The sequence below is a fragment of the Choloepus didactylus genome, chromosome 4, assembly GCF_015220235.1.
Source record: "Choloepus didactylus isolate mChoDid1 chromosome 4, mChoDid1.pri, whole genome shotgun sequence".
NCBI lineage: Eukaryota > Metazoa > Chordata > Mammalia > Pilosa > Megalonychidae > Choloepus > Choloepus didactylus.
The window spans coordinates 141,311,796-141,336,299 of record NC_051310.1 but is presented as its reverse complement, the minus strand read 5'-3'; the positions used below and the strand labels follow the sequence as shown (position 1 = coordinate 141,336,299).

Sequence of the window (24,504 nt, the reverse complement as noted above, 5' to 3'; positions counted from 1 at the left end):
GAGTCAGGACAGCCCCACTTCCCCCCTACTGGGCCTCTGACTCACAGAGCAACTCAGGAAAGAATCTAGCAGTCCTGGTTGAGGGAGCTGGCCCTGCCTGGCCCACACCTGCAGACATGCCACCCCCACTGCCACCACCCCCATGACTCTACATCAGGTCGCTCAGGCCCCATGCTGTTCGTGGAGAGCTCCAGAGAAGGAGCAAACAACAGCCCAACTCCCTCCAGAGCCAGGCATAGTGGATGGAGCGAGGGCTCTGGAATCAAATCTGGGTTCAGCCCCCAATGCAGTCATTTCCTCGTTCGGTGACTTTGCGCAAGTTATTTAATCTCTCTGACTCCTGTGTGGATTTGTGGATAATGATATATTAACTCCTTCCTCCCAGAGTTGTTTGTTGTGAGATGTAAATGAGATAATCCTCAGTAAAGGCCTAGCCTGTAGTAGGTCCTCAAGAAAGTTCCTTCACCCCAGTGCCACCCTTCAGTGACCCCAGGCCGGCGGCTCCCTTAACTCTCCTACCAGCTCGACCCTCGGGTTCACTGGGTGGGGCCGCCTGTCCAGAAAGCTTCTGCCCCGAACTAACCGTCCCCATCTGGCCAGGATCTGGCAGGAGGAAGCAGCCAAGGCGGGAGCTGAGCCAGGCGGAGCTTTCTTCTCAAACTGGTTTGGGCTGGGCTTTCCCCTGGTCCCTGTGCTGGGCGGGCCGGTGGCTGAAGGGTGATATCTGCAGACATTCAGAAGAGGAAAGCTCAAAGCATTCGTCAACCACAGCTGTGCATCCCTCCCTCGTGCGTGTCCCGTGTTGGGGTAAGGTGTCATCACCCTGCACCTCGGCTCGTGCCCCCTCTCTGCCCAGTTCTACCTCAGGGTCTTAGGCCTGCCTCATTTCTTTCAGGCTAGGCAGAAGGAAAGGCAGGGACTGGCTGTCTGAGGGAAAATAATCTTTCTCCCTCCCCTTGGGTGTCTTCCTGGAAGAGGAATTGAGTGTGGACGCAGAGAGAGGGTGATATTAGCAATGACAACTTTAAAGGCTGACTCGGCCTGATTTGATTGAACTGGCTCTCAGCTAGGTGGTGGGCCACACTCCCTCGCCCCCGGGGCTCCTTGGGCTTGGGTCAGAGGGTAGGAAACTGGAGTGGAAAATGGAGACCTTGGGCTGGTATATTGGGAGCCCCTGTCTGAGCAGAAGGGTGTGCTTCTGGGACATGGGCCCATCACTGGAGGGATGAAGTAGGTCGGTTTGCATCTCTGGGGTTCACATCCAATGTCTTGGCTAACACTGGACACTTGAGCGAGTGAGTGTCTCTTAGGAACTCAGTCTTCATGAACCCCTTCTTCTTTACTTAAAAAAAAATTTTTTGTCTTCTTTAGAAAAGCAGTAGGGGGAATCACCTGTAGCCCCACCAGTCGAACACAGCCACAATGAGTTTTTTGATATTTGTATATTTGTTGTCTTCCTACTCCATTTGCAAATTAGTGTAGATGAAATCATTAAAAATAATCCCCTTCTCTTAGCCTATACCGTCAGGAATTCTGCTTCAGACAAAGAAAACTTTACTGATAAAGCTTAATTTGACTCTGGGACCTATGAGTATGGACAGGTTTGGGCCTCAGCAGGACATGGTGGGCATCAGGGGCTCCGGGAAAGCCACCAAACTGTCCCCCACACCTTGGGTCACCGACGTAACCCCTCAGGGCAAGACTACACCACCCCCACCACCCCCACCCAGCACTCCCACCTGAAGCCTGTTCTTTTACCTCTCACTTTGAGGTCTATGATCTATCTCAAATTTAGTTTTGAATATGGTATGAATTGGAGGTCAAGAGTCACCTTTTTCCCATATGGATATCTAATTGTTTCGGGGGCACTTATTGAAAAGATGATTACATTCCCACCACACTGCATTGTCATTTTTGTCATAAATCCAGTGACCTTATACTAGTGGGGCTATTTCTAGACTTCTCTTTTGTTCCGTTGGTCAAGTTGTCAATCCTTCTACCAACTCCACACTATATTAATTGTTGTAGCTTTATAATAAATCTTGATATCTAATGATGTAATCCTCCAGCTTTGTTCTTCAAGATAGTCTTAGCTATTCCTGGTTCTTATGTTTCCCTGTACATTTTAGAATTGGCTTACCAATTTCTACAAAAATAAATGTGCTGGGATTTTGATTAAGACTGAAAGACATCTGTAGGTTAATTTAGGATAAGTGACATCTTTACAATACCAAACCTTCCATCTATGAATATTCATTAATATCTTTAATGGTTTTCACTATTCAGTGTAGAGATTTTGCACATCCTTCTTTAGATTTATTCCTAGATATTTGATATTTTTGATATTACCATAAGTGACATCTTTAAAATTTTTCACTTTCTATGTTTCTTGCTGGTATGCAGAAATACAATTTTTTTTTAATTCACCTTGTATCAGGGACTTTCTAAATTCAGTTAATAATCCCAATAGTTTGTAGTAGATTCTTCTGGATTTTCTCTGTGCACAATCATGTTGTTCCAGGTAGCAACACATTTCAGATGAGTGTCAGCCGACTTCCTTTAGGCTGGCTACCTATTACCTAAATGACTGGCTTTGATTTCTAAATCTCTGCTCCCCCAACCCAAAAGCCTGGGCTCTGTCCATTGCTTCTGCGAGCTCCTACCCTCACTACCACACACCCCTAACCCTAGGGCTCTAGGCTGTCCTTCTCTTCAGGCTTTTCCTGCTGCCTCTGGGATGGATTTGTTCTGAAATTGCTGTTGGAGTGGACTCAGGAGGAAGATCCCAGAGTCATTTAGACCATTAGTGAGAGATGTGCTCACAGTACATTCATGAAGCAGAAGCTGGGCACTGAGGGTGAGGGGTGAGGGGTGGCAGGGTGGGGGAGGCAGGAGTTGGGGAGAGGGATGTTCTGGGGGGAGACGTATTGGCCAGCTCTTCCTCAACTCTAGAGTGTGTCCCTGCTGCTCCAGAAGAATTCACAGAGCTGGGGAGGAGGCTGGAACAGTCAGCTACTAATCCAGAGACCGAGGGTCTGTCCCAGGCTGTGAGGACAGGGCTGCTGAGTCAAGACTCCTCTGGAGCAAAAGGAAAAGACTGAGAGGGAGGAGATCAAATTTTACCAAACCATGAAGAATCTACATAAGTGAAACATGGTGATCCCTAGATCCCCAAACCCAGAAATTAGACCTAATCCCTCAACAGGTAAATCTGAAAGGAAAAGAGTTCCGTGTCCTCCCCGACGTGTCCCCTCCCTGGGTCCCAGCGTCTGCAGAGCCCTGCCCTTAGAGACAGGGAGGCAAAGAGAGGTAAGATAGCAAGAGAAACTGCCACAATTTACTGGGAAATTGCTTGCTTCATACCCTGTAAACCTCCTTTTATGGGTGAAAGAATACTGAGGTTTGAATTGTTTAAGTAACTTGCTCAAAGTCTCCCATGTCAGTGGTGAAAATGCAACAAGGTGTATTTCATTCCGAAGTCCTTGGTCTTCAGGAGTCCTGTAATGGGGCTTTGCCTCCAGGGAGTCTTTAGCAGCCCCTGAACCTCAAAGTCCTGAGAAGGGGACGGCATTCCAAGAAGTATGAAATGGAATCTGGTTGATTGGCGCATGGTAAATTCCTCATGGCTTCTTAGAGAAGCAGTGACTTTGCTGGGGTCTGCTTCCTTTCTGAGTGGGTACTGACAGCCTCCAAATCCGTCACCTACTCCAGAACCTGCTAAAGTAACCAGAGAAACATGGCTTCCAGAGCAGGAGCTCAGCCCTGCACTCCAGATCAGTAGAAAGTTTCCCTACAATATTTGAGTTTTTTTTAAAACCTGGTAGTGACCTTTCCAAGTGACATGAGAATGCACTGAACTGTTTTGAGCCACTTCAGATGCAAAGGCTTTCGAGTGGGCATCTCTGACCCTGTCCTCCATCAACACATGGTCCCAGGCCCAGGGCTTCCCCAAAGGCCAGGCTAGGGCAGCCCTTTGCCTGCCAGGTTTCCAGTTTCCCACTCTCACATCTAGTCACTTTAACCTCTGCACTCCTGTGTCGGCCCTAACCGTTGATGGAGCTCAGTAATGGGACCTTAGGTAAACCCAAAATCGGCAAGGTGAGGATGGAGGCTCCCCTACAAGTGATGCTTTGTACAGTCAGGACTTCTGAGACCTGAGAGAAAGTGTCCCTCTCTCTTCCCTGGAGAGCTTTAACCCTGTTGCTTTGTCTCAGGGCCTTTCTGAAGTTAGGGCAGAGCTCCCAGTGAGTATGAAGACTATTTCGGGATTCCTGGACCCCAGAGCAGGCAACATGTCTCTAAGTCAGCTGGTCGACTTTTCATTAATGTTGTGTATCATGTTAACTGGTTTGCAGTTGTAGAAACTTCCTGGGACAAATTCGAGTTGATTGTGATTTAAAAAAACAAAAAACAAAAAACAAAACCTTTATTAATGTATTGTTGGATTCAGTTTGCTGGTTTAGTTTAGAATTTTCACATTTATGCTCATCATGTTCACATTTTCGTTTTCTGTGCTGCTCTTATCTGGTTTAAGGATTAAGGTCATAATAGCTTCATAAAGTGAGTTAGCTAGCTTTCCTCCTTCATTCCCCCTGTTTTTAAAATTCTTCAACAGTGAGATGCTATTTGTAATGGGCTTTGGATTTTATAAAAACACACCCACCCCCAGAGTCTGCCTCCTCCGCAGGGGATTTGGCACAGACAAGGAGACAGACACCTCTTTTCCTTGTTTACAATCTGCATTGGCTTATTTATGGTGCTTTTTGTTGTTTCTGGGGCCGTGCTGCTGAGAGCCAGCCATTTCCCTGAGGAAATAGTGATGGGAAGGGGAAGGAAAGCCCAGGCCGGGGCAGAGGACAGGGAGGGAGCCCCAAGCCTGGTGGCTCCCGCACCCACGGCAGCCACTCCCGGCTCCTGGGCCCGGTCTGCGCAGACCCCCCGCCCACCCCGCTCAGCCTGATCCTCCCCACGCAGACACCATGTTCCGCAAGAAAAAGAAGAAACGCCCCGAGATCTCCGCGCCACAGAACTTCCAGCACCGCGTCCACACCTCCTTCGACCCCAAAGAAGGCAAGTTCGTGGGTCTCCCCCCACAATGGCAGAACATCGTGGACACGCTGCGGCGCCCCAAGCCCGTGGTGGACCCTTCGCGCATCACGCGGGTGCAGCTCCAGCCCATGAAGGTACGGCGGGCGGTGGGGGGCCGGGGGGTGGGTCAGCCTCTCCCACTCCTCAGAAAACTGTGCCTGGTGAGACCACAAAGCCACCCCGAGGAACCACTTGTCTGCTATCAGTTAGCTGCTTGTTTAAATTCCTGCTAATCGTCCTTGTTCTGTCCCCGCCTGACCCAGGGAAGAGCAGTCTGGAGTGTCCCTTTCTGCTGGGTGATAGGGACACCAGATTTAGCAAGTAACAGTCAGGACATCAATTACATTCGTGTTTCAGATAACGACAAATGATCTTCTAGTATAAGTAGGTCCCATACGGTTTGGGGAATATACTTATACTAAAAAAGTTTTCATTGTTTATCTGAAATTCAAATGTAATTGGGCGTTGTGTATTTTATTGGGCAACCCTACTGGGTGGCCCAAGGTAAAGCTGATTTCCCTCTCTCGCCATAGAGGATCAAAGCAGATGGCATCTGTGGTGCCAAGTCCTGCAGGAGAGGAGACCTGGAGCCCAAAAGGGGCTGGGGGCTTTCCCAGACCAGGGGAATTTAGTTGCGTGGATCCAGAAGGGTAGGTCCAAGAGCCTGGGGAGGGGTTGGGGTCAGGAGCCCTGTCAGGGTCTGGAAGCCACAAGGAAGCCACGTGTGTGTGCAGGAGAGCCCTGGGCAAGTCCCTGCCTCCTCAGAGAGCTCAGGACATCTCTGGGAAGGCTGCAGGTCCTGCTGGAGGATGGCAGCCAGCCCCAGGCTATGTCTGGAGCCCCTACCCCCTCTCCAGAGCTCCCTCAGCTCCCCAAGTTCCACTGACCACCCCACTTGGCATGCTGGATTGTGACCCCGTCATTACTACCCTGTCTGCCCTGCTGGCCTGTGAACCCCATGAAAATGGGCCTTCAATTCACTCTTGTGTCCCTGTACCAGCACAGGCCCAACTGTAGGCCCCAGTGAATGGCTGAAGGAGGAAGGACGGGATGGATGACACAGTAAGGGAGGTCCTCAGAGGCCGGGCAGCGGGCCTTCCAAAGCCCCATGGCCCCAACCCCACTTGCCCAGGGGTGCTCTCTGACCCTCGGTCTCCATGCCTCCCCTCCCTGACACTAGCAGCCTGCTCACCCTCGCTCTTCTCTCTCCCACTACAGACAGTAGTGCGGGGCAGCTCCGTGCCCACAGATGGCTACATCTCGGGACTGCTCAACGACATCCAGAAGTTGTCGGTCATCAGCTCCAACACCCTGCGCGGCCGCAGCCCCACCAGCCGGCGGCGAGCCCAGTCCCTGGGGCTGCTGGGGGATGAGCAGTGGGAGGTCGACCCGGACATGTACCTGCAGAGCCCCCAGTCCGAGCACACCGACCCCCATGGCCTCTACCTCAGCTGCAACGGGGGCACCCCAGCAGGCCACAAGCAGGTGCCGTGGCCCGAGCCGCAGAGCCCACGGGTGCTGCCCAATGGGCTGGCCACGAAGGCACAGTCCCTGGGCCCCACTGAGTTCCAGGGTGCCACGCAGCGCTGCCTGCAGCTGGGTGCCTGCCTGCAGGGTTCTCCACTGGGAGCCTCGTCCCCCATGGCCTCCAGCCGGCGTGGGGCCAAGGTTGCCAGGCACGGCTCTGAGGAGACCCGGCCACAGTCCTGCCTAGTGGGCTCGGCCACAGGCAGGCCAGGTGGGGAGGGCAGCCCCAGCCCCAAGAGCCAGGAGAGCAGCCTGAAGCGCAGGCTGTTCCGAAGCATGTTCCTGTCCACTCCTGCCACCGCCACAGCCCCTCCAGGCAGCGGCAAGCCAGGCCCTCCACCACCGAGCAAGGTAGGTCAGGCTGGGGCTTCGCTCCGGGCCACTTGCAGGAAGGCAGGGAGCTGGGCTGGCAGGATGTCCACTGGGGAGTGGGTGTCAGGGAACCAAGCACTGCCTGGCCGTCCCCACTCAAGGGTCAGGGGTAGTGGTCTAGTTTGCTAATGCTGCCGGGATGCAAAACACCAGAAATGGATTGGCTTTTATAAAGGGGGTTTATTTGGTTACACAGTTACAGTCTTAAGGCCATAAAATGTCCAAGGTAAGGCATCAACAGTTGGGTACCTTCACTGGGGGATGGCCAATGTCATCTGGAAAACCCCTGTTAGCTGGGAAGGCACGTGGCTGGCATCTGCTCCAAGTTCTGGTTTCAAAATGGCTTTCTCCCAGGACGTTCCTCTCAGGCTGCAGTGCCTCAAAAATGTCAATCTTAGCTGCTCTTGGGTTATTTGTCCTCTCTTAGCTTCCCCGGGGCAAGAGTCTGCTTTCAACAGCCGTCTTCAAACTGTCTCTCATCTACAGCTCCTCTCTCAGCTCCTGTGCATCCTTCAAAGTGTCCCTCTTGGCTGTAGCAAGCTTGCTCCTTCTTTCTGAGCTTATATAGTGCTCCAGTAAACTAATCAAGGCCCAAGCTGAATGGGCGGGGCCACATCTCCATGGAAGTTATCCAATCAGAGTCATCACCCACAACTGGGTGGGGCACATCTCCATGGAAACACTCAAAGAATTACAGTCTGATCAACATTGATCCATCTGCCCACACAAGATTACATCAAAGATAATGGCATTTTGGGGTACACAATACATTCAAACCGGCACAGGTGGGGAGAGCCTGTGGGGCCAAAATGATCAAGGAACTAGCTCAGCTGAGGGGTTCTACTCTTAGCATGTGTGAGTCAGAGGTTGCGAGGAGGCCACTTTCCAGGGAACTTTCCCCTCAGAGGGGCTTGTGGCATGTGCCAGCCTACACTCCTACCCTTGGGGTGTGTCTGGTTGGATCACAGTGGAGGAGACACACCCCTGAGAAAGCAGCACCTTTCATCACTAGCCCAGAGCAGACCTTCCCCCTGTCCCCAAGGTCCAGCAGCCCCCACCAGGCCCTGTGGAGGGGCAGGGTCTCTCTATGACCCCCTATTTTCAGAGCTCCTTCTCATCCCACCCCTTGCTTGCCACTATGCTCTCTTAAGGAACTGCAGAGAGGCTCCCAGGGACTCCTGCCTGCTAAGGCGTCCCAAATTTTCTCCTTAACCCTCTTTTCTAGTGAGGAATGTCTCCTTCCTTCCTTCCTTCCCTTCCCTTTCCTTTTTTATGGTTGTTTTGTTCAACATTTACTGACTTATTCTCAAGTGTGTGTGCCATGGGGAAAGCTAGAAGACCGAATTTGCCTGGGCCCCAGAGCAGCAGGAGACTGACTTTTGGCACATGTCATGGCTTCAATGCACGTATTTTTCTTGTAAAAAAACAAAAGGAAATGGAACAGAGCCCGAATGGTGGCATTTCTGCACCTTGGCGGGCAGATTGGAGATTGTTATTCTTTTCATACTTCGTGACATCCTGTCCACAGTGACACATTCTTTCTTCCCATTTGGCAGATGAGAGGACTGACTCAGAGAGGGCAAGACAACTCCAGGTATTGTGAGTGAGTCAGGGAGGAGAGAGGGAGCAGGCACTCCTTTTGCTAACTAAGGTTTCATGACTATGGCAGCCAGTTGTCAGCTCCTTCTGGAGTGTCAGGCAGAAATGAGCTTAGACTGCAGCATGAGGGCTTTAAGTCAGACTTAAGGAGCAGCTGCTGACAGTGTTAGGGGTTATCAAGCCTCCCCTGCCCTGGAGGGCTTGAAGGGCATGCCTGGGTCCTCTCCGATGGGTGATGGCGTGAGTGTGGTCTAGCCCATAGGAGGAGGCAGGGGGACGTAAGGACCTTCCCAGGTCTCCGCCAGCTCGAGGCTTCAGGCACTGATCGGAGCCTGAGGGCCACACCCAGGGTGGGCACCCACCAAGGCTCTGGGCTGCGTGCACTCTGGCTGGCTCTGAGACCCCCACTGGGGCCAGAGGACAGTGGGCTGGGCCCTCCCGTGGGGTGGGGAGCTGGGCAAAGAAAGATGAGACGTGGCTTGATGTGTCAGTGTGATGAACACAAGTGTCTGGGAGCTGAGAGGTCTCTAAACGTTGTGCTCATGGGGGGACATTTCCCAGAAAACTCAGGTGGGAGCAAGACAATGCACCCAGCTAGGAAGATGAGAACCGGACACTGATCCCTCTCTGAGGAGTCCTGCTGAGTTGGCTTCAAGGATTTTGAGAGAGGGGGTGTCCACACCAGGCTGGGTACTGACATGTGTCCTGGGATCAGGGAGTAGGCTCATCCACCCAGCCTCTGTCTGCCTGTCCATCCCTCCAGTTTACTGAGTACCCATAATGGGCCCCTGCTGCTGGGTGTGCTGGCATGTCCCCATGTCTGTGGAAGCAGGTAGTGGTGGTCTTGTGCTTGTAGAGACTACAGTTCCAAATCCAGGTGTTCTGGTTTGCTAATGCTGCCATTATGCAAAATACCAGAAATGGATTGGCTTTTATAAAGGGGGTTTATTTGTTTTACAAATTTATAGTCTAAAGTCCATGAAAATTCCAAATTAAGGCATCAACATGAGTATACCTTCACCGAAGGAAGGCCAGTGGCGTCTGGAAAACCTCTGTTAGCTGGGAAGGCGCAGGCTGGCATCTGCTGATCCTGGGTTGAGTTCTAGCTCCTCTCTCAGCTCCTGTGCGTTCTTCAAAATGTTGCTCTTGGGGTGTTTAGTCCTTTCTTAGCTTCTGAAAAGCAAAGTGTTAGCACAAGTCTGCTTTCACTGGCCATCTCCAAAATGTCTCTCTTGGCTGCAGCAGCTCCTTCTGTCTGTGAACACTTTTATAGGACTCCAGTAATTCAATTAAGACCCACCCTGAATGGGTGGGATAACACCTCCATGGAAATTATCCAATCAAAGTTCTCGACCATAGTTGATCGAGTCACATCTCCATGGAAACACTCAGACAATTCCAACCTAATCAACACTAATATATCTGCCCCCACAAGATTGCCTCAAAGAACATGGCGTGTTGGGGGACATAATACATCCAAACTGGCACACCAGGAGAGTGGTTTCCTTCTAGGCGCCTTGCACATGCCTTTCTAAATAAATACTCGCAGTCCCAAAAGACAGGACTGGGCATCCCCTGAGCTGCTCTGGGGCAGGGATCCCCCTCAGCACTACTGACATGTTGGGCTGAATAATTCTTTGTCATTGGGGGCTCTCCTGTGCATTGTAGGATATCTAGCAACACCTCTGGCCCCTAAACACTAGATGTCAGTAGCTTCCCCAAATTTGACAACCAGAAACATCCCCAGACATTGCCAAAATCACCCCTGGTTGAGAACCACTGCTTTTGGCAGATCCCAGCCCAGTCGGAGAGTATTGGGCTTCCTTCCTCCTCCTCCTCCTCCTCCTCCTTCTTCTCCTCCTCCTCCTCCTCCTCATCCCCCCAATTCCCCAAGGACCCCTGGGCCATACCGGCAGCCCCCTGCACCCCAAAACATCCCAGAGGGGTTGGCTGTGGGCACCCGTGGCAACTCCCATAGCAGCGGTCAGTGCCCTGGTGCCCTGGGAGGTGTAGCCTCCGATGGCTGGGGTGGGCCACGCAGGGCTGCAGGGGGTCTGTGGCTCCAGGTTCTCTTGAACTCAGCCCCTCAACTACAAATGGGGATCATAATAGTCCCCATCCCATAGGGCTGTCGTGAGAATTAAATCAGATCATGAACTTAAGGTACTTGCCAAAGTAGTAAACCCTCAATGAATGGCAATTTTTTAAAACACTTTGTGGTTGGTCTCTGCTGCCAGGACGCCTGCAGTACAGCCTGCCCTGTCCCCATGGCCCGGGAGGAAAATGGGGCATCCTGGTAACCCCACACCTGACCCTCCTAGCGGCATCCTTCACAAAAAGAGGTCTCAGTCACACGAGTCATTCCATAATTAATCCAGAGCCTGTAGCAATTAATTAACTCCACTTTTACATTCTCCCTTTCCCTTGCTTGGAATGGTTTAACAAGTTTCATGTGGTCCTTTCTTGCAGTTATCTATTCAGTAAAAACTCCCTGCTTGTGGAGACAGACAGCAAGGTCAACCAAGGGACACTTGGGACCAGACCCTGCTGGGGTGAAGCTGGAACCAGCTCCCCGCCCCGTGTCCCAGGCTGCTGGGCTCCTGGCTGGGTGCCTGCCTTTTGCCACTTCCATCCACTCACCCCCTCCCCGCCCCCAGGGACGGGCTCTGTCCCTGAGCTCAGCCAACCCCAGTGGCAGCGTCACCACAGGGCCTTGATAGGAAGGAGGGCTCTCCCACCTCAGCCCTCCGGGTGGCATCCCCATCCCCACCCCCAGGCCCACACATCCCCAAAGCAGAGAGAGCCTGTCCAGAAGGCCGGGAGCCCTGAAACTGCAGGAAATCATTGCAGCCCTCCTTAGAAACTTCTGGGTGGAGAAAGGCCCAGGGGCCATTACAGCAACCTCAAGAGCAGCTTCAGGTGGTCAGAGAGCACCTTTTTGGGGCTAATTCCACACATTGCAAGGCAGCAGGCAGCCACTGCAGAGCCCTGAGCCTTCTGACAGGGGTCGGGGTGGCTTCGGTGACTGTGCCATGCAGCAAGCCCTGCCCCACCTCCCTCCCAGTAACTCTTCGGTGCTCCCTCCACCCCCAGCCCCAGCCCTCTCAGAGGCATCCTGAGGTCAAGATTCACTGCACCTGTTTGTCCAGAGCAGTTCAGAGTGGACTCTGTGGTCCTCCTACATCAGAAGCCAGAGACCCTGTTAAAATGCAGAGACCCTACTCTAAGGACCTACCAAACCATCCCTGGAGCCCAGGATGTTGCATTTTATCCATCATCTCCCAAGCTCACCCTGCACACAAGCATTTTGCAGAGGAGACTGAGGCTCCGAGAGGGCAACTTGTCTCAGGTTCATCACAGTTCAGAGCAGAAGCAGGACGGGAATCCAGGTCCTGACCCACTGCACAGAAAAGGAAAAGATGAGGGTGTGGTGCTGGTGAAGACACGGGAGAATCTGTTTACCATCTACATCTGCCCACCAGGGATGGATCAGAGTGGCAGCAGTCCTGGAGGCTTGCCTGCCTCCTTCCCTGCAAAGGTGGAGCCTGAGCCCGGCACAGCCTGCCCGTCCTGGCTCTCTGCAGGCAGGGGCACCTCCACAGCCTCGACCCCAGGCGAGGCCAGGGCCAGGGATGGAGGGTGGGAGCCCTGAAGACTTGGGGGAACGTTGAAGAGGTCAAAAGGCTCTGGCTGAGCCTGGAGGGCCCGAGGCCCAGACCTGGGATCCCTGAGCAAGCAGCCCAAACCAAGAGGACTACCTGAGATTTCCTGCACGTCGGTTCAGCTCTGGGCATCAGGACCAGCTCCCATGGGGCACCTAGACCACCGCCCGTGGGCAGATTCTGGAGAAGTTCTGAGAAGGCCTCTCCTTCTGCAGCCCCTGATGTCCTGCCCTTGTAGTGTCACCCATGAGGTTGTGTGGGCCCCCTCCAAGTACCCCCTTAAAAACACATAATCCCCAGGAGGGGTGATGTGGTACATCAGCAACACCTTGGGGAGAACTGAAGATGGGATCCTTTCCTGCCAGGGTAGCAGGAGGGCTGGGGAGGCTTCCAGGGCTGGGCCTAAGTAGGGCTCATGGGGGTCCTGGGCTCTGATGTGTGCTGGGACCCCACCCTCCCCACTTCTGGCTCCAAGACTTGGGTTTGGCTGGGCCTCCCCTCCTGATGCCAGATCCCTACAAACCCCTGGATGGGAACATGGCTCTGTGGTACTCTGTTGGGGACATACCCTCACAGCCCAGACACGCAGCACTGGCTCCCTGCTCTCAGACCCCGGCTGTGGTACAGCTGCCCACCAGCTCCCCCCACCCCACTGCCCAGGGCCCCTTCCACATGCCCTGGGCTGCCTTGGGCTGGGTGGGGTGGGCAAGCTGCCAGAGTGTAGACACTGACCCAGATTCCCAGTGCAGCCCTGTAGCTCAGAGGGAAGACGCTGCCTCACGGCGGCCTCCCTGGGGTCTGGCTGCCAATTACCAAGGAAGAAATACCCAGTGTGAGGACACCCCAGGAACTCGGCTTTCTTTGTTTTCCTCGGAGCAGCAGGGTGGATGTAAAGAGCTCTTGTTTGGCCTGCTCACCTTGGAGCAGGAGGAGCTGGTTTCCCAGCAGGACTATGGTTTGCCTTCAGCTCTTTTTGGCAATCTTTGCTCACAGCATCTCCCCAATTTGGTCTGACCCTGCCAGATGCTGTCATCTGAGGTCACCACTGGGCAGGTGGCTCCAAATGCTTCCAAAGGCAACCCCCTTCCCATTGCTTTCTTTCTCCCTGCAGCTCAACTCCTCGTTCAGACCACCGCAGAAAGACTCCCCCCACAAGCTGGTGGCCAAGGCCCAGTCCTTGCCCGCGGACCAGTCCGTGGGGACCTTCGGCCCTCTGTCCACCTTGGATACCAGCAGCCCCCAGAAATCCCCCCGCACAGCCCCCGCCGCGGGCCCGCCCCCAGGCCGGTCTTCCCCGGCGGGCTCCCCCCGCACCCGGCACGCCCAGATCAGCAGCAGCAACCTGTACCTGCCCCAGGACCCTGCGGTGGCCAAGGGTGCCCTGGCTGGCGAGGATGCGGGCATCGTGACCCACGAGCAGTTCAAGGCTGCGCTCAGGATGGTGGTGGACCAGGGCGACCCCCGGCTGCTGCTGGACAGCTACGTGAAGATCGGCGAGGGCTCCACGGGCATTGTCTGCCTGGCCCGGGAGAAGCACTCGGGCCGCCAGGTGGCCGTCAAGATGATGGACCTCCGGAAGCAGCAGCGCCGGGAGCTGCTCTTTAATGAGGTGGGCAGAGGGGGTGAGCTGTGGGTGGAAGGGGGCGTTTGGGGTGGGCAGGGAGCACGGAACCAGGCCAGCCATCTGAGAGCAGGGGCGGTGGGGTGGTCAGGACTTCTGGACACTTCCCACACCAGGCATCCCCACCTGCCCTCCAGGTAGTGATCATGCGGGACTACCAGCACCTCAACGTGGTGGAGATGTACAAGAGCTACCTGGTGGGTGAGGAGCTGTGGGTGCTTATGGAGTTCCTGCAAGGCGGCGCGCTCACAGACATTGTCTCCCAAGTCAGGTGAGCAGCTGGGAGGGCTGGGCCCCGAGTCCCGGCTGCCCCCACCATTGCCCTGGCAGGGATACCAAGCCTGTCAGATGGTCCTGAGCCCCCCTGCCTGTTTGGGGCAACTGAGACCTGGAGGTCTCAGGGGAGTCAGGGAGAGAAGGGTGGTCTCCACCAGGGCTCTGGCCTGACTGGGCTGCTGAGCATGCTACCCAGGGGCCGTGAGGTCCAGCACCAGGGACCCACACCCTGCCCAGCCCAGCTGCCCTGCGGCCCTGCCGAAGCTAACATTCTCTTCTGCCTGTGGCCCTGCCTTTGTCCTCCAGGCTGAATGAGGAGCAGATTGCCACCGTGTGCGAGGCCGTGCTGCAGGCCCTGGCTTACCTGCATGCCCAGGGAGTCATCCACCGGGACATCAAGAGCGACTCCATCCTGCTGACCCTCGACGGCAGGGTAGACCCCTCCCCACCCCTGGCACACCTGTCCCCCACTTCCATGCCCCCAGCAGCACTTGCTCCTCCTGGTTCAACACTCACCCCCCTTTCTCCCTCTCACCCCAACCTCCAGGTGAAGCTCTCAGACTTTGGATTCTGTGCTCAAATCAGCAAAGATGTTCCTAAGAGGAAGTCCTTGGTAGGAACCCCCTACTGGATGGCTCCTGAAGTGATCTCCAGGTCTCTGTATGCAACTGAGGTAACTGTTCCCCCCATCCCTCAGCCCGAATGGGCTTAGGAACCCACAGCTTTTCCTCTGTGGCCCCTTCCAGAGCACCTCACCAAAAACAGCCCTGGTTCTCAGCTCTCCGCTTGTTTAATACCCTATCCCACTGCCCCCTGCCCCCTGCCCCCTCTTGGATGGGGCTGCTCTCACCTGTGATTCTGCTGCCAAGAGCAGGTCTCAAAAGTGCTCCCCCCAGCTCAAGGACAGAGTGGGGGCATGGCCAGGCCTTTCTCAGAGAGTGGCTGACAGTCAGTGGTCACTCAGGCAGGAAGTAACTGGCCACAGAAGAGAAAGGAGATGGACTCACCGAGGAGAGCTGGGCCCTGCTCCCTCCAGCCAGTGGGGTCAGGGACATTCTCCTCCTGCAGGTGGATATCTGGTCTCTGGGCATCATGGTGATCGAGATGGTGGATGGGGAGCCGCCCTACTTCAGCGACTCCCCTGTGCAAGCCATGAAGAGGCTCCGGGACAGCCCCCCACCCAAGCTGAAAAACTCTCACAAGGTCAGTTGGTGCATAAGGTGTGATCCCCACAGATCCTATGCTTCCTGAGTCTGAGCGGGCAGGAGCCTGGGCTCCAGGGCCTCAGCCTCTCCCTTCCGCAGAGCAGGGGGGACTGGGCTCCTGGAAAATGCTCCTCTTCTCCACTCAAAACCTGTCCCTGGCAGTGGCCTCACATCTACCGCACACACCCATGTTCACTCCAACAAGTTTCCCACCTGTGGCTGCACTCCTCAGCAGACACTCAGCAATTGACAGGAGCCTAGAACCCAGTAAGGAGCCCAGAGAGACCAATCAGAAGGGAAAGCATGGGTACCAGGGATCCCTGATGTCCTAGGGAGGAATCTAAAGAAACCTAATTGAACACAAACCACCCCACCGCATTTGCCAGAGGGCATAGTGGCATAGTGTTCAGTCTATCACAGTGAGGGCAGTTTGTCCTCCATCACTGCACATTCTGACCACATCCAAGCCTCAATTTCCCCTTAAAACTATATGTGTGTACACACACACACACACACACACACACACACACACACACACACCAGGTGTAAAAAATCCTTTTCTGCCAAATCTACCCCAGACCCGCAGACCTTACCTGTGGACTGTGGGCGCCCCCTGCTGGCAGCCAGGTCAGCATGGGGAGGGGGGAAGGGCTGCAGAATAGCACTGTCATCTAGTGGCCAGAGTGAGAAACGTCCCCGGGGTTGGGTCCTAGTCACGCAACAGCAACCTCCGGAGACAAAGGAAGCACCCAGGCCCTTGGAGCCTGCGCTGCTGACCCCAAGATTAACAGATAGGGAAATTTCCAATTGGCTAACTCCAGTTGCCTTCCGTGGCAGCCCAAGACTCAGCCAAGATATTGGCTCAAAATGAACCAAGATAAACCCTTGCCTTAGACTCTAAAGATAAGAGCAACAAAGAAATCTCCCTTTTCATGTCCCACCTGGTTCTTTTCTGTTTTTCAAAGCACCTCCTCATTCCTGATCTCTTTTTTTAATCCTCACTAAAGCCCTATGTGGCAGACGGGGCAAGTACTTTATCATTAGCCCATTTTGCAGATGAGAAAATCGAGGCCTAGAGAACATTGCAACGTGTCCAAGATCAGAGATAGACCCAGGACTGGATCACCTGATGGCACTCCATGCCCCTTTCACAGGCCCACAGAGCCTGAATGCTGAGAGGCTTGAGAAGCAGGGGTGGGGAGCAGACTGGATTTGGAGCCCAGGTCCCCAGAGCTCTAGGCATCTTAATTCCCCTGCTCAGCACCTCCCCCTAGAGGCAGACTGCACACCTTTCCTGGAATGATGCTGACCTTTTTTTACCTCCCCGTTAATCCAAAAAGCACAGATCCTGGGAGGAGCCAGGAAATAAGAAACCAGAGAACTAAAGACTTGCAAACAATGGCGGGACCAAGTCGACAGGTCACCCCAACCAACATAAAAGCTAACAACTGTGGCTTCCTCTCGCTGCCCTGCCTCCACAGGTCTCCCCAGTGCTGCGAGACTTCTTGGAGCGGATGCTGGTGCGGGACCCCCAGGAGAGAGCCACGGCCCAGGAGCTCCTGGACCACCCCTTCCTGCTGCAGACGGGGCTGCCCGAGTGCCTGGTGCCCCTAATCCAGCTCTACCGCAAGCAGACCTCCACCTGCTGAGCCCACCCCCAGGGTGTGCCTGCCACCTGTGCTCACGGGCAGGGGACACTGGGCAGCCAGCCCGCTGGCAGGGCCCGCCTGCCTCATCCACTCAGTATTCTCTCCAAAGATTGAATGTGAAGCCCCACGCCAGCCTCCTGCCCCTCAGTCCTCTGGGCCAGGCCGGACCTGCCCCCTTGGCCTCTCTCCCTCCCAAGAGAGGCCCCCATTGCCTTTGGGATGATGGAGACCCCTCCTGCAGGAAGACCCCTTGTTATTTGCACAGGGATATTTCTAAGAAATGTGGCAACCAGCACTCTCGGCCACTGAGGCCCAAGCAGCAGAAAGAACTGCTGTTGTTTTTTAAAGGTAGCTGTACCCTAGCATCCCAGGCCACCCAAGCAGGCAGACTGCCTTGTCTTCAGTCTGTTCTCAGCTCCAATGCCAAACTTTGGGGTCTCTTGAGAGGGACACAGGGAAGGTTTTTTTTCTTATTGCCCAAATCCCTCTCCCTCCCTTGTGTCTGACTTCCTGAAGGCCCAGTCTCACCTGAATTCATTTCCTGGCCCATCTGCACTGACATACACCCTCCTTATTCAGCGGGCTCAGAACTGTAAACAGCCTGCTCCTAGGGGGCATTTTCTGGGGAAAGAGAAAGAATGGGGTTGGTGGTAAAGGTGGTCTCACTTTACAGGATGTAGGAAACATCGTGTATGTGTGTGTGTGTAAGTTTTTAAGTGTGTGTTTAAGGGGAAGAAGGTCACTGCAGCAGCCTGGGTCCCTTCAGGTCACCCACAGGCAGCTTCAGTAAGGCTGCCCCGTCTTCTCTCCCGCTAAGTTCTGCTCTGAAGGGACCTGCTTTCTTGGCCTGGCTTCCCGCCTCTTACATCCCCTGTTACTACCTGACCAGTGAAGAGGTCCGTGTTGAGTCTAGTACATCCTGGGAGCTCGGGAGTGGCTTCCAGCATTGTTTCTGAGTTTCTCCTACACTGTGGAGTCTGAGAGTCAGAGCCAGGAATGGTAAGGAAGTGGAAACTTTGTTTTACCTGTGAACTTCATCTCTATAACCAGCTCATCAGGGAACCATTCTTCTCTTCAGAATCCTGGCTGGGGGTGGGGTGAGGGAGAGGGTCAACCAGCTTCTGGGGTTCCATCTTGTCAAAAGAATGGGCACCCCACTTGTGCAAGCTGTCTGCCCCTAGCTGCCTCCTCAGACACCTGTCCCCTTGTCTCCCTTCCTTCCCCACTTCAGAGCTGCTGTGAGACAGGGAATTCCAGGGAAGAACTTCAGGAGTCTGGACCCTAGCTAGATAATATTTTTAGATTCCTCTGCTCCCTAGTGGCCTGCTTTGGGGCAAAAAAAAAAAAAAAAAATTTCAAGGACTTTTTTTAAGGGTCAGAGTTTTAAAAACAAACGCATCTTCCCTAGAAATTTGTGAATTGTTTGCACTTGTGCCTGTTTTAAATTAAACTGGGTGTCTGAAAACCTCTGGGCTTCCTGTTGTCTCTGGGAGTGACGCCAGGCTGCCGCGGAGCTGGGTGCCCTGCAGTGGGTGCGGAGTGCGGCCCTTCCCCCTCTCCCACGTGAGCTCCCCAATGTCACTGTGGCCTGCAGAAAACCCAACTTCCGGGTCGGGGGGGTGGGGGTCCGAAATGAGGGCAGAGGAGGGAAACAGGAAGTGAAAAGGCTCTCGGGACTGAAGGAGATGAGAAATAGGACTACTTCCCAGGGGAAGAAGACACTGGTCAGAAAAGCCTGGGACCTGTGCTGCCCTTGCCAGGGCCACAGGGAGGCTCTGGGGGTCATCGCAGTGGCTGATGACCACTTTCACCACCAGCCTCTCCCTTCCCCCATTTGCTCCTCACTCCCTGGAAAGCCAGTGGCCGCCCTCCTCAAGCTGTCCATAAGAAGTGGCCTGAGGCGGCTTCCAAGGAGAAAAGTTTCTGTTTCAGTTCTCAGAACTGAGGATGACAGCCTAGAATTGTGAAAGAACAGTGCAGCGACTAGAAAACAAGAAACCTGGGTTCTAGTCCTGGGGGTGGAGGGAGGTGGGTGAAAATATCTTTAAATTTCTGGTTCTGGCATGGATTCCATGACTCCCTGCCCTGAGATCTCCTCCTACCTCCCAACCCAGTGTGCACTGAAACATCTCAGCCAGGAGCAAAGAGCCCTTCAGACCTGCTCAGCACAGCATCCGCAGGTAGACAGCTCCCCAGTCCCAGCAGCTCAGTGGGAAGCAGCACCTGTGACTTAACTTCAGGAAACAGCCACAGTAGGAAGGGCAGGGCCCTCTCCAGGAAGCAAGGCAGCCTTCCAGCTCTCCAAAGGTAGCCAAGTGTCAGGAGTGGTTGGTAAGGCAAAGAGAGACCAGTTCTCTCACCTGAATAATACTGGATTTATTAACTGTTCTCTTGTTCTAATAGTCTTTCCACCAAACAGTGTCATTCTAAAAGGGTGTGCGTACGTCGAGTGTCGCACGCAGACCACTTGTGAACTTGATCTCAGAACTTGACTCTTCACAAGTACGAAAGCAGGAAGAGTTGGAAAAGCAAAATGTTTAGAAAAGTCTCTTCTAAGGAGGGAGGAGCCCAGCCTCAATGCCCTTGGACCCACAATGAGGAAATCCAGGAGAGGGAAGTAGGGGTGAAATTTACAAGTTCTGCCCAGAGCAGAGGTTGGTAAGAAATCTAGATCAGCAAATCAGTCAAACACACAATTCAGCTCAGACAGGAAAGATCTGCTGCGGTTTTTAAGAAACATTACTTTCAACCACCAAGCTCTTGACAACTCCACTAAGAGGAGTCCTCATGATTGTTTACCCAACAAAGGGGAGCCAAGGTGACTTTCAGTCAGAAAGCCACATGTCAACAACACTGGAAAGATGACAGCACCCACCACACAATGTGCAACCCAGACCTCGTGGTGTTTCTTAAGAAGCCAAAATACTTGTATTCTTACACAATTTGAAACTCCATGAAAATTAAACACAGTTGAAAAGGGAATAAGTGAGCAAGCAAGGATCAGAAAAAAGCAGTTTGCACTTGGAGTATCCAATTATTCCCCACCCCACTCCAGACCCACTGCCTCTGACTTTTCAGGCACTTACCGTTGTTCACGCTCCCACCCACCCACCTAATAACAGTGGAACTGAAGAAAGGCAGATGTTTTGGGAGAAGGGGGTGGGGAAACGATGAAACACCTCAGAAACGAAAGCAAGTATCATCAGACGAAAACAGTACAAGATCAGCAAGTCCCGAGGTTCAGAAATCATAAGCGAGGGGTTGGCAGCTCCAGTTTTCCATAAGAAGGCAGGGGCTCTCTGAACTGCAGAGCCGGACCTTGGAAGATCTTGGGATCCTTGGTGAAGGGTCTGGCGCCTGCTACTTGGAATGCGAGATTCATTGTTCCTCACTTCACTGCTGTTAAATGAATTCAAGTATTCGGATTTAATATTCTACAAAAGGAAGAGGGATCCGTGAATAAATACGGAGGCAGAAGTACACAGAGGCGATCCCAAACTCCGAAAGAGAGCGCAGAGGTGAAAGCACAGCGTTACCACCAGGGGGCACCAGAGATCGCGTCCAGCGTGCAGGTCCGCGTGGCCTGGCCCACTCTCGGGGAGGTGTGACACCCGCATAAGGTCTACTCCCGGCCTCCCACCCTCCACCCTCCACCCTCAGGCCCAATTTCTCAGCTTGGGTCATTCTCACTCTGAGCAATTTCCTCGGAATTACTGGCCAGAAACCTTGCGTTCTGCAAAAACGAACAAACCCCACCGCAAGCATGTGAGGGGCTGCAGGCTCAACCTTTGGGGTTCACAAAAAGAGACCCCACCAGCTGCCACCCCGCGGGCTGGGCGCACAAACACGTGTGCAAGCGCTTCCGCTGGGTCCTAGCGCCCGTTAGCGCCCGTTCCACTCCTAACCTCCCTCACCAGGCAAGCACAAAGTGAAGGCCGGTGGGGAGGGGAGGAAGAGGACCAAGGCCGAGGCCGAGAAACGGCCTCTAACCACTTCTCCGCGGTTGCCTCTGACTCATTAATCTGCCCACAATGAAGCTGGGCCGCGCTTGCGACCCACGCGGTGAGGCAGAGGCAAGAGTCCCTGGTCTCCACCTCAAGCATCCATCATCCGCCCAGCCCTCCATTCACGGCCCAGCGAGAAGCAGGAGCCCCTTAACAGGCCCCTTCCTGCTCTCGCCGGAGTTTGATGTAATTTAAACCCAGACCTGCGGCTCGTGTGGGCTCCCGCCTCCCGCGCGCCGCCGTTTAACGCAGCAAACACTTCAGTCAATTATCCCCCTCGCGGAGCTTCTATTTAAAGAGACATTGTCAGGTTCTTAAGCCTCGGATCAGACCCGCTGCTTTTTGCTTCATATACAAAGGCTCAAAACACGACTTCTTTGGGGATTGGAAGAAATACAATTAAGCAAAGCCTTCGCAACCGTTCCACCCTGCGGGAGCACCCACGTGCAGGGCCTGGGAGCTGGGAGGCGGTGGGGGCAGGCAGGCGAAGAGCTAAGTCCTTTCCGTTTCTGAAAGTGAGCGGAAATAAGGCCAGGCCACGGGCGGATAGGGCCTGTGGCTGGTGAGGCCTTGAGTACTGAACCTCAAAGATGGAACTTAAATCCAGCCTAGCTGAGGAGAAGGCTGGGGCAGGAGCCAGGAATTGAGCTAGGGGTTGGAGCGGAGGGATGACTTGCAGCTTGTGGTCCCACATAAGTCAATGAAGAAGATGAATGCTAAAATCATCCAGAAGCTGGCTAAAGGGACAACAGGCATTCAAAACCAGGGGTTCCGCCCACCCCAAATCTGTTTTCATTGTCTCAAGGCAGGAGTGTTTCTCCTCCAGAAAAACTTAAGCTCCAGATTCCCTCCTAACCAGCCTCGCTGTCCAGAAAGGCGCTGGGGCCCCTCTCTGTGCTCCTTCTCTAACACTTCAAGGGAAGGGAGATTTAGTGGCATTATTGTCAGCACATCTCTAGACAGACAGTGATGTTCCCTGGGGAGGCCCACATTTGTTCCACAGAACTAACTTTTCTGCCTGCCTGGCTGCCCAGGTCCAGAGGCAGCCAAGGACTGACCCTTAGGGCTAGAGGAGAGCAGCCCGTCTTCCTGGCTGGAAGACTAGCTACAGAAACTGCTTTCTGTCCTTTGTCTTCCAAGGACAGGAAAGGCAGGCCATAGGGAAGGGAAGAGACCTAGGCAGGGAACCCCAACCAACACAAAGAAATAAGATGGGGGTCACTCTCAGAGACAGAGGTGATGGCGGAGTCGCTGTGGCAGCACAGGAAATTTCTGGAGTCCGGTCAGGAAGCTGCCGGGAAGTGAGGGACCTGGACAAAAGGGAGAAATCCCAGTAGAGTGAAGGTGGAGAGATGGAAGAGGGAGGAGAGGCAAAGCGGGGCTCAAGACTCGGGCTTCAGCGCGGTTTACTGCTGAGCGTGCAGCACCACGGCCTCCGTGCCAGCCTGCCAAGGCTGTGGCCCAGGCACCGAGAGAGGCAGAGCGTTGGCCTCAGGCTCCGGACCGCTCTCGGACCCCAGTGCATCCCCCACCAGGCTAGGGATGTCTGGGGCTGTAGAGCGTCGTCGCAAACCCAGGCGGCCAGAGCCGGGGCCGCCCTCTGGGTGGGGGCTAAGGCCCATGGGGGCTTGTACTAAGGTCGGAGGCGCTCCCTCCAACACCTCTTGCGAGCGCCACCGCCCGGTCCCCGAAGACTGAGGCGAGTGTGGTAGGGCCATGAGGGCCCCCGCTCGCAGGCGAGCCGCCTCCTCCTCGGTCACGGCACCCAGCGCCAGGCTCATACTCCGGCCCAGCTCGGGCCGCTCGCTGCCCTGAGCCCGATGCCGGCCCGAGCCCTTGCCCCCTGGGCCTGCCTCGCCGCTGTGACCGCCGTGACCGCCGTGGCTGCCATGGCCACCATGACCGCCAGCCGCTCGCGCAAAGCGCGCCAGGAGAGGCCGCGGAAGGCGGCGGGGGCTGGGTCGTCGGCGCTCGGGGCTGGGCGCGGGAGCCGAGCGGCCGGGGGGACTGTCGGAGCTGGAGCCCCGAGCCGCGGCAGCGGCTGCGGCTCGGCCCCAGGGTCCGGTGAGGGCCTGTACGCAGGTCCCGTGGCCGCGAGCGGCGGCAAGCTGCAGCGCAGTGAGGCCCGCACGGTTGGTGCGGTCAAGGCGCAGGCCGAGGCGGCGGAAAGAGCGCACCAGGAACTCGAGCACCGCCCCGTGGCCGCACGCCGCCGCCCACATCACGGGGCTGTTACCCGCCGCGTCAGCCGCCTCGGGGTCGCCGCTGAACTGCACCAGCAGCTGCACGGCGTCCAGGTGGCCGCGCTCGCACGCCAGGCTGAGCGCCGTGCGGCCGCGCTCGTCCCGCAGGTTCACCGCCGCACCCTGCTCGAGCAGCAGCCTCACGAAGCGCGCTCGCAGCGCGGGGTCCGGCAACCCCACGGCCACCATGAGCGGTGTGCGGCCCTGCTCAGCGCGGCAGTCGATGATGCTGCGGTCCAGGGCGTCCAGCACAAAGCGGGCCAAGTGCACTTTGCCCGCCTGCATGGCCTCCAGGAAGGTGCGCGTGCCCGCTCGGGGGCACAGGTCCTTGGGCTTGAGCATGGCCCTTGCAGCGACCGGGCGGCCCGGCAGCTCCGCACGGGGGCGCCCCTGTTCACGTGCCCCGCGGGGCTCCGGCCTCTGCCTGCGCTCTGGTGCTGCTCCCTCTGCGCGTGGGCGGCGGCGGCCGAGGGTCCTGAGGCTCCACTCGAGTTGTCCCCGCGGCTCCGGCGGCCTCGCTACTCCTGGCCGCGCGCCCGGCGTCTCGCTTCTCCTTCCCTGGGCTTCCCGCCTGGAGGTGTTGGTTGCTCGCTACTCCCAGCTCCGCCTGGCCCGCCACAAGACGACGGAGGTCGAAGCTCTGTCCCCTCCTGAGTCTCCCGCTGCTGTCCCCGTGTCCGATGCCCCTCAGTCCCTAGTGGCCTGGAGCCGCGCCACTCACCCGCACCCGGGGCAGCCCCCGCTCCCCTGCTGAGACGGTGGCGCCCGCCGAACGCGCCTGCCTCCAGCCCTGGCGGGGCGCGCCGCTCCTCAAGCTGCTGGCGCCGTTCCTCCGCCTCCTCCCTTCTCGCGGGGGCCGGGCCGCACCGGGGCGCTTGCTCCCTACTTGGGGGGCTCAGTGGCGCGGGAGCCGCCGCCCGCCTGGATACCTGGCTTTATAGCCTCAGGGGTCTCCATGGCAATAGCTGTCCTAGAAGCGGGCTGAGCCGTCAAGGCAGAGATGAACCGGGCGCGGGAGACAGCCTCTGACCCCCACCTCTGCACGGGCCACGGAGTCGGGGAGCGGCTCCTCCTCCGCGCTCCCCAGGGGCTGCGACGGCGGTTGCGGGGCGGAGGCGGGGGCTGCTCGCCGGGGGCCACATGCACCCCACCGGGCCAATCCCAAAGTCGCAGTCTTCTCCCCGCCCTCCGCCCCCAACCGAGTCTGTGCCCTCGGTTCCTTAGAAACTGGCGGGACCTCGGGCCCGTCGGAGAAGAC

At 55.6% G+C, this 24,504-nt stretch overlaps 2 protein-coding genes and 1 long non-coding RNA gene across 5 annotated transcripts in view; 1 reads left to right on the top strand and 2 right to left on the bottom strand.

The window, feature by feature from the left end:
* PAK6 (p21 (RAC1) activated kinase 6) overlaps nt 1-18,352 on the top strand; it is a 36,140-nt gene extending 17,788 nt beyond the window's left edge. For all 3 annotated transcript variants that reach the window (XM_037834322.1, XM_037834321.1, XM_037834323.1), the window contains 8 exons: nt 4,975-5,183; nt 6,307-6,966; nt 13,360-13,857; nt 14,007-14,140; nt 14,452-14,578; nt 14,693-14,818; nt 15,214-15,348; nt 16,832-18,352. In XM_037834322.1, the coding sequence (XP_037690250.1) occupies nt 4,980-5,183; nt 6,307-6,966; nt 13,360-13,857; nt 14,007-14,140; nt 14,452-14,578; nt 14,693-14,818; nt 15,214-15,348; nt 16,832-16,999 (2,052 nt within the window). In that variant the 5' untranslated portion in view covers nt 4,975-4,979 and the 3' untranslated portion in view covers nt 17,000-18,352. The remainder of the gene's footprint in view (nt 1-4,974; nt 5,184-6,306; nt 6,967-13,359; nt 13,858-14,006; nt 14,141-14,451; nt 14,579-14,692; nt 14,819-15,213; nt 15,349-16,831) is intronic.
* LOC119532171 lies at nt 9,708-13,887 on the bottom strand. The gene is made up of 3 exons (XR_005216482.1): nt 13,597-13,887; nt 11,878-11,986; nt 9,708-9,759 (listed from the first exon to the last, which is right to left on the bottom strand). It is a non-coding gene; the product is annotated as an uncharacterized LOC119532171 (long non-coding RNA).
* Nucleotides 18,353-19,355: 1,003 nt separating the features above from the next.
* Nucleotides 19,356-24,480, bottom strand: ANKRD63 (ankyrin repeat domain 63). The gene has a single exon (XM_037834319.1). It carries the CDS (start codon nt 23,586-23,588, stop codon nt 22,410-22,412), a length of 1,179 nt encoding a protein of 392 aa, XP_037690247.1. The 5' UTR covers nt 23,589-24,480; the 3' UTR covers nt 19,356-22,409.
* Between the last annotated feature and the right edge of the window lie 24 nt (nt 24,481-24,504).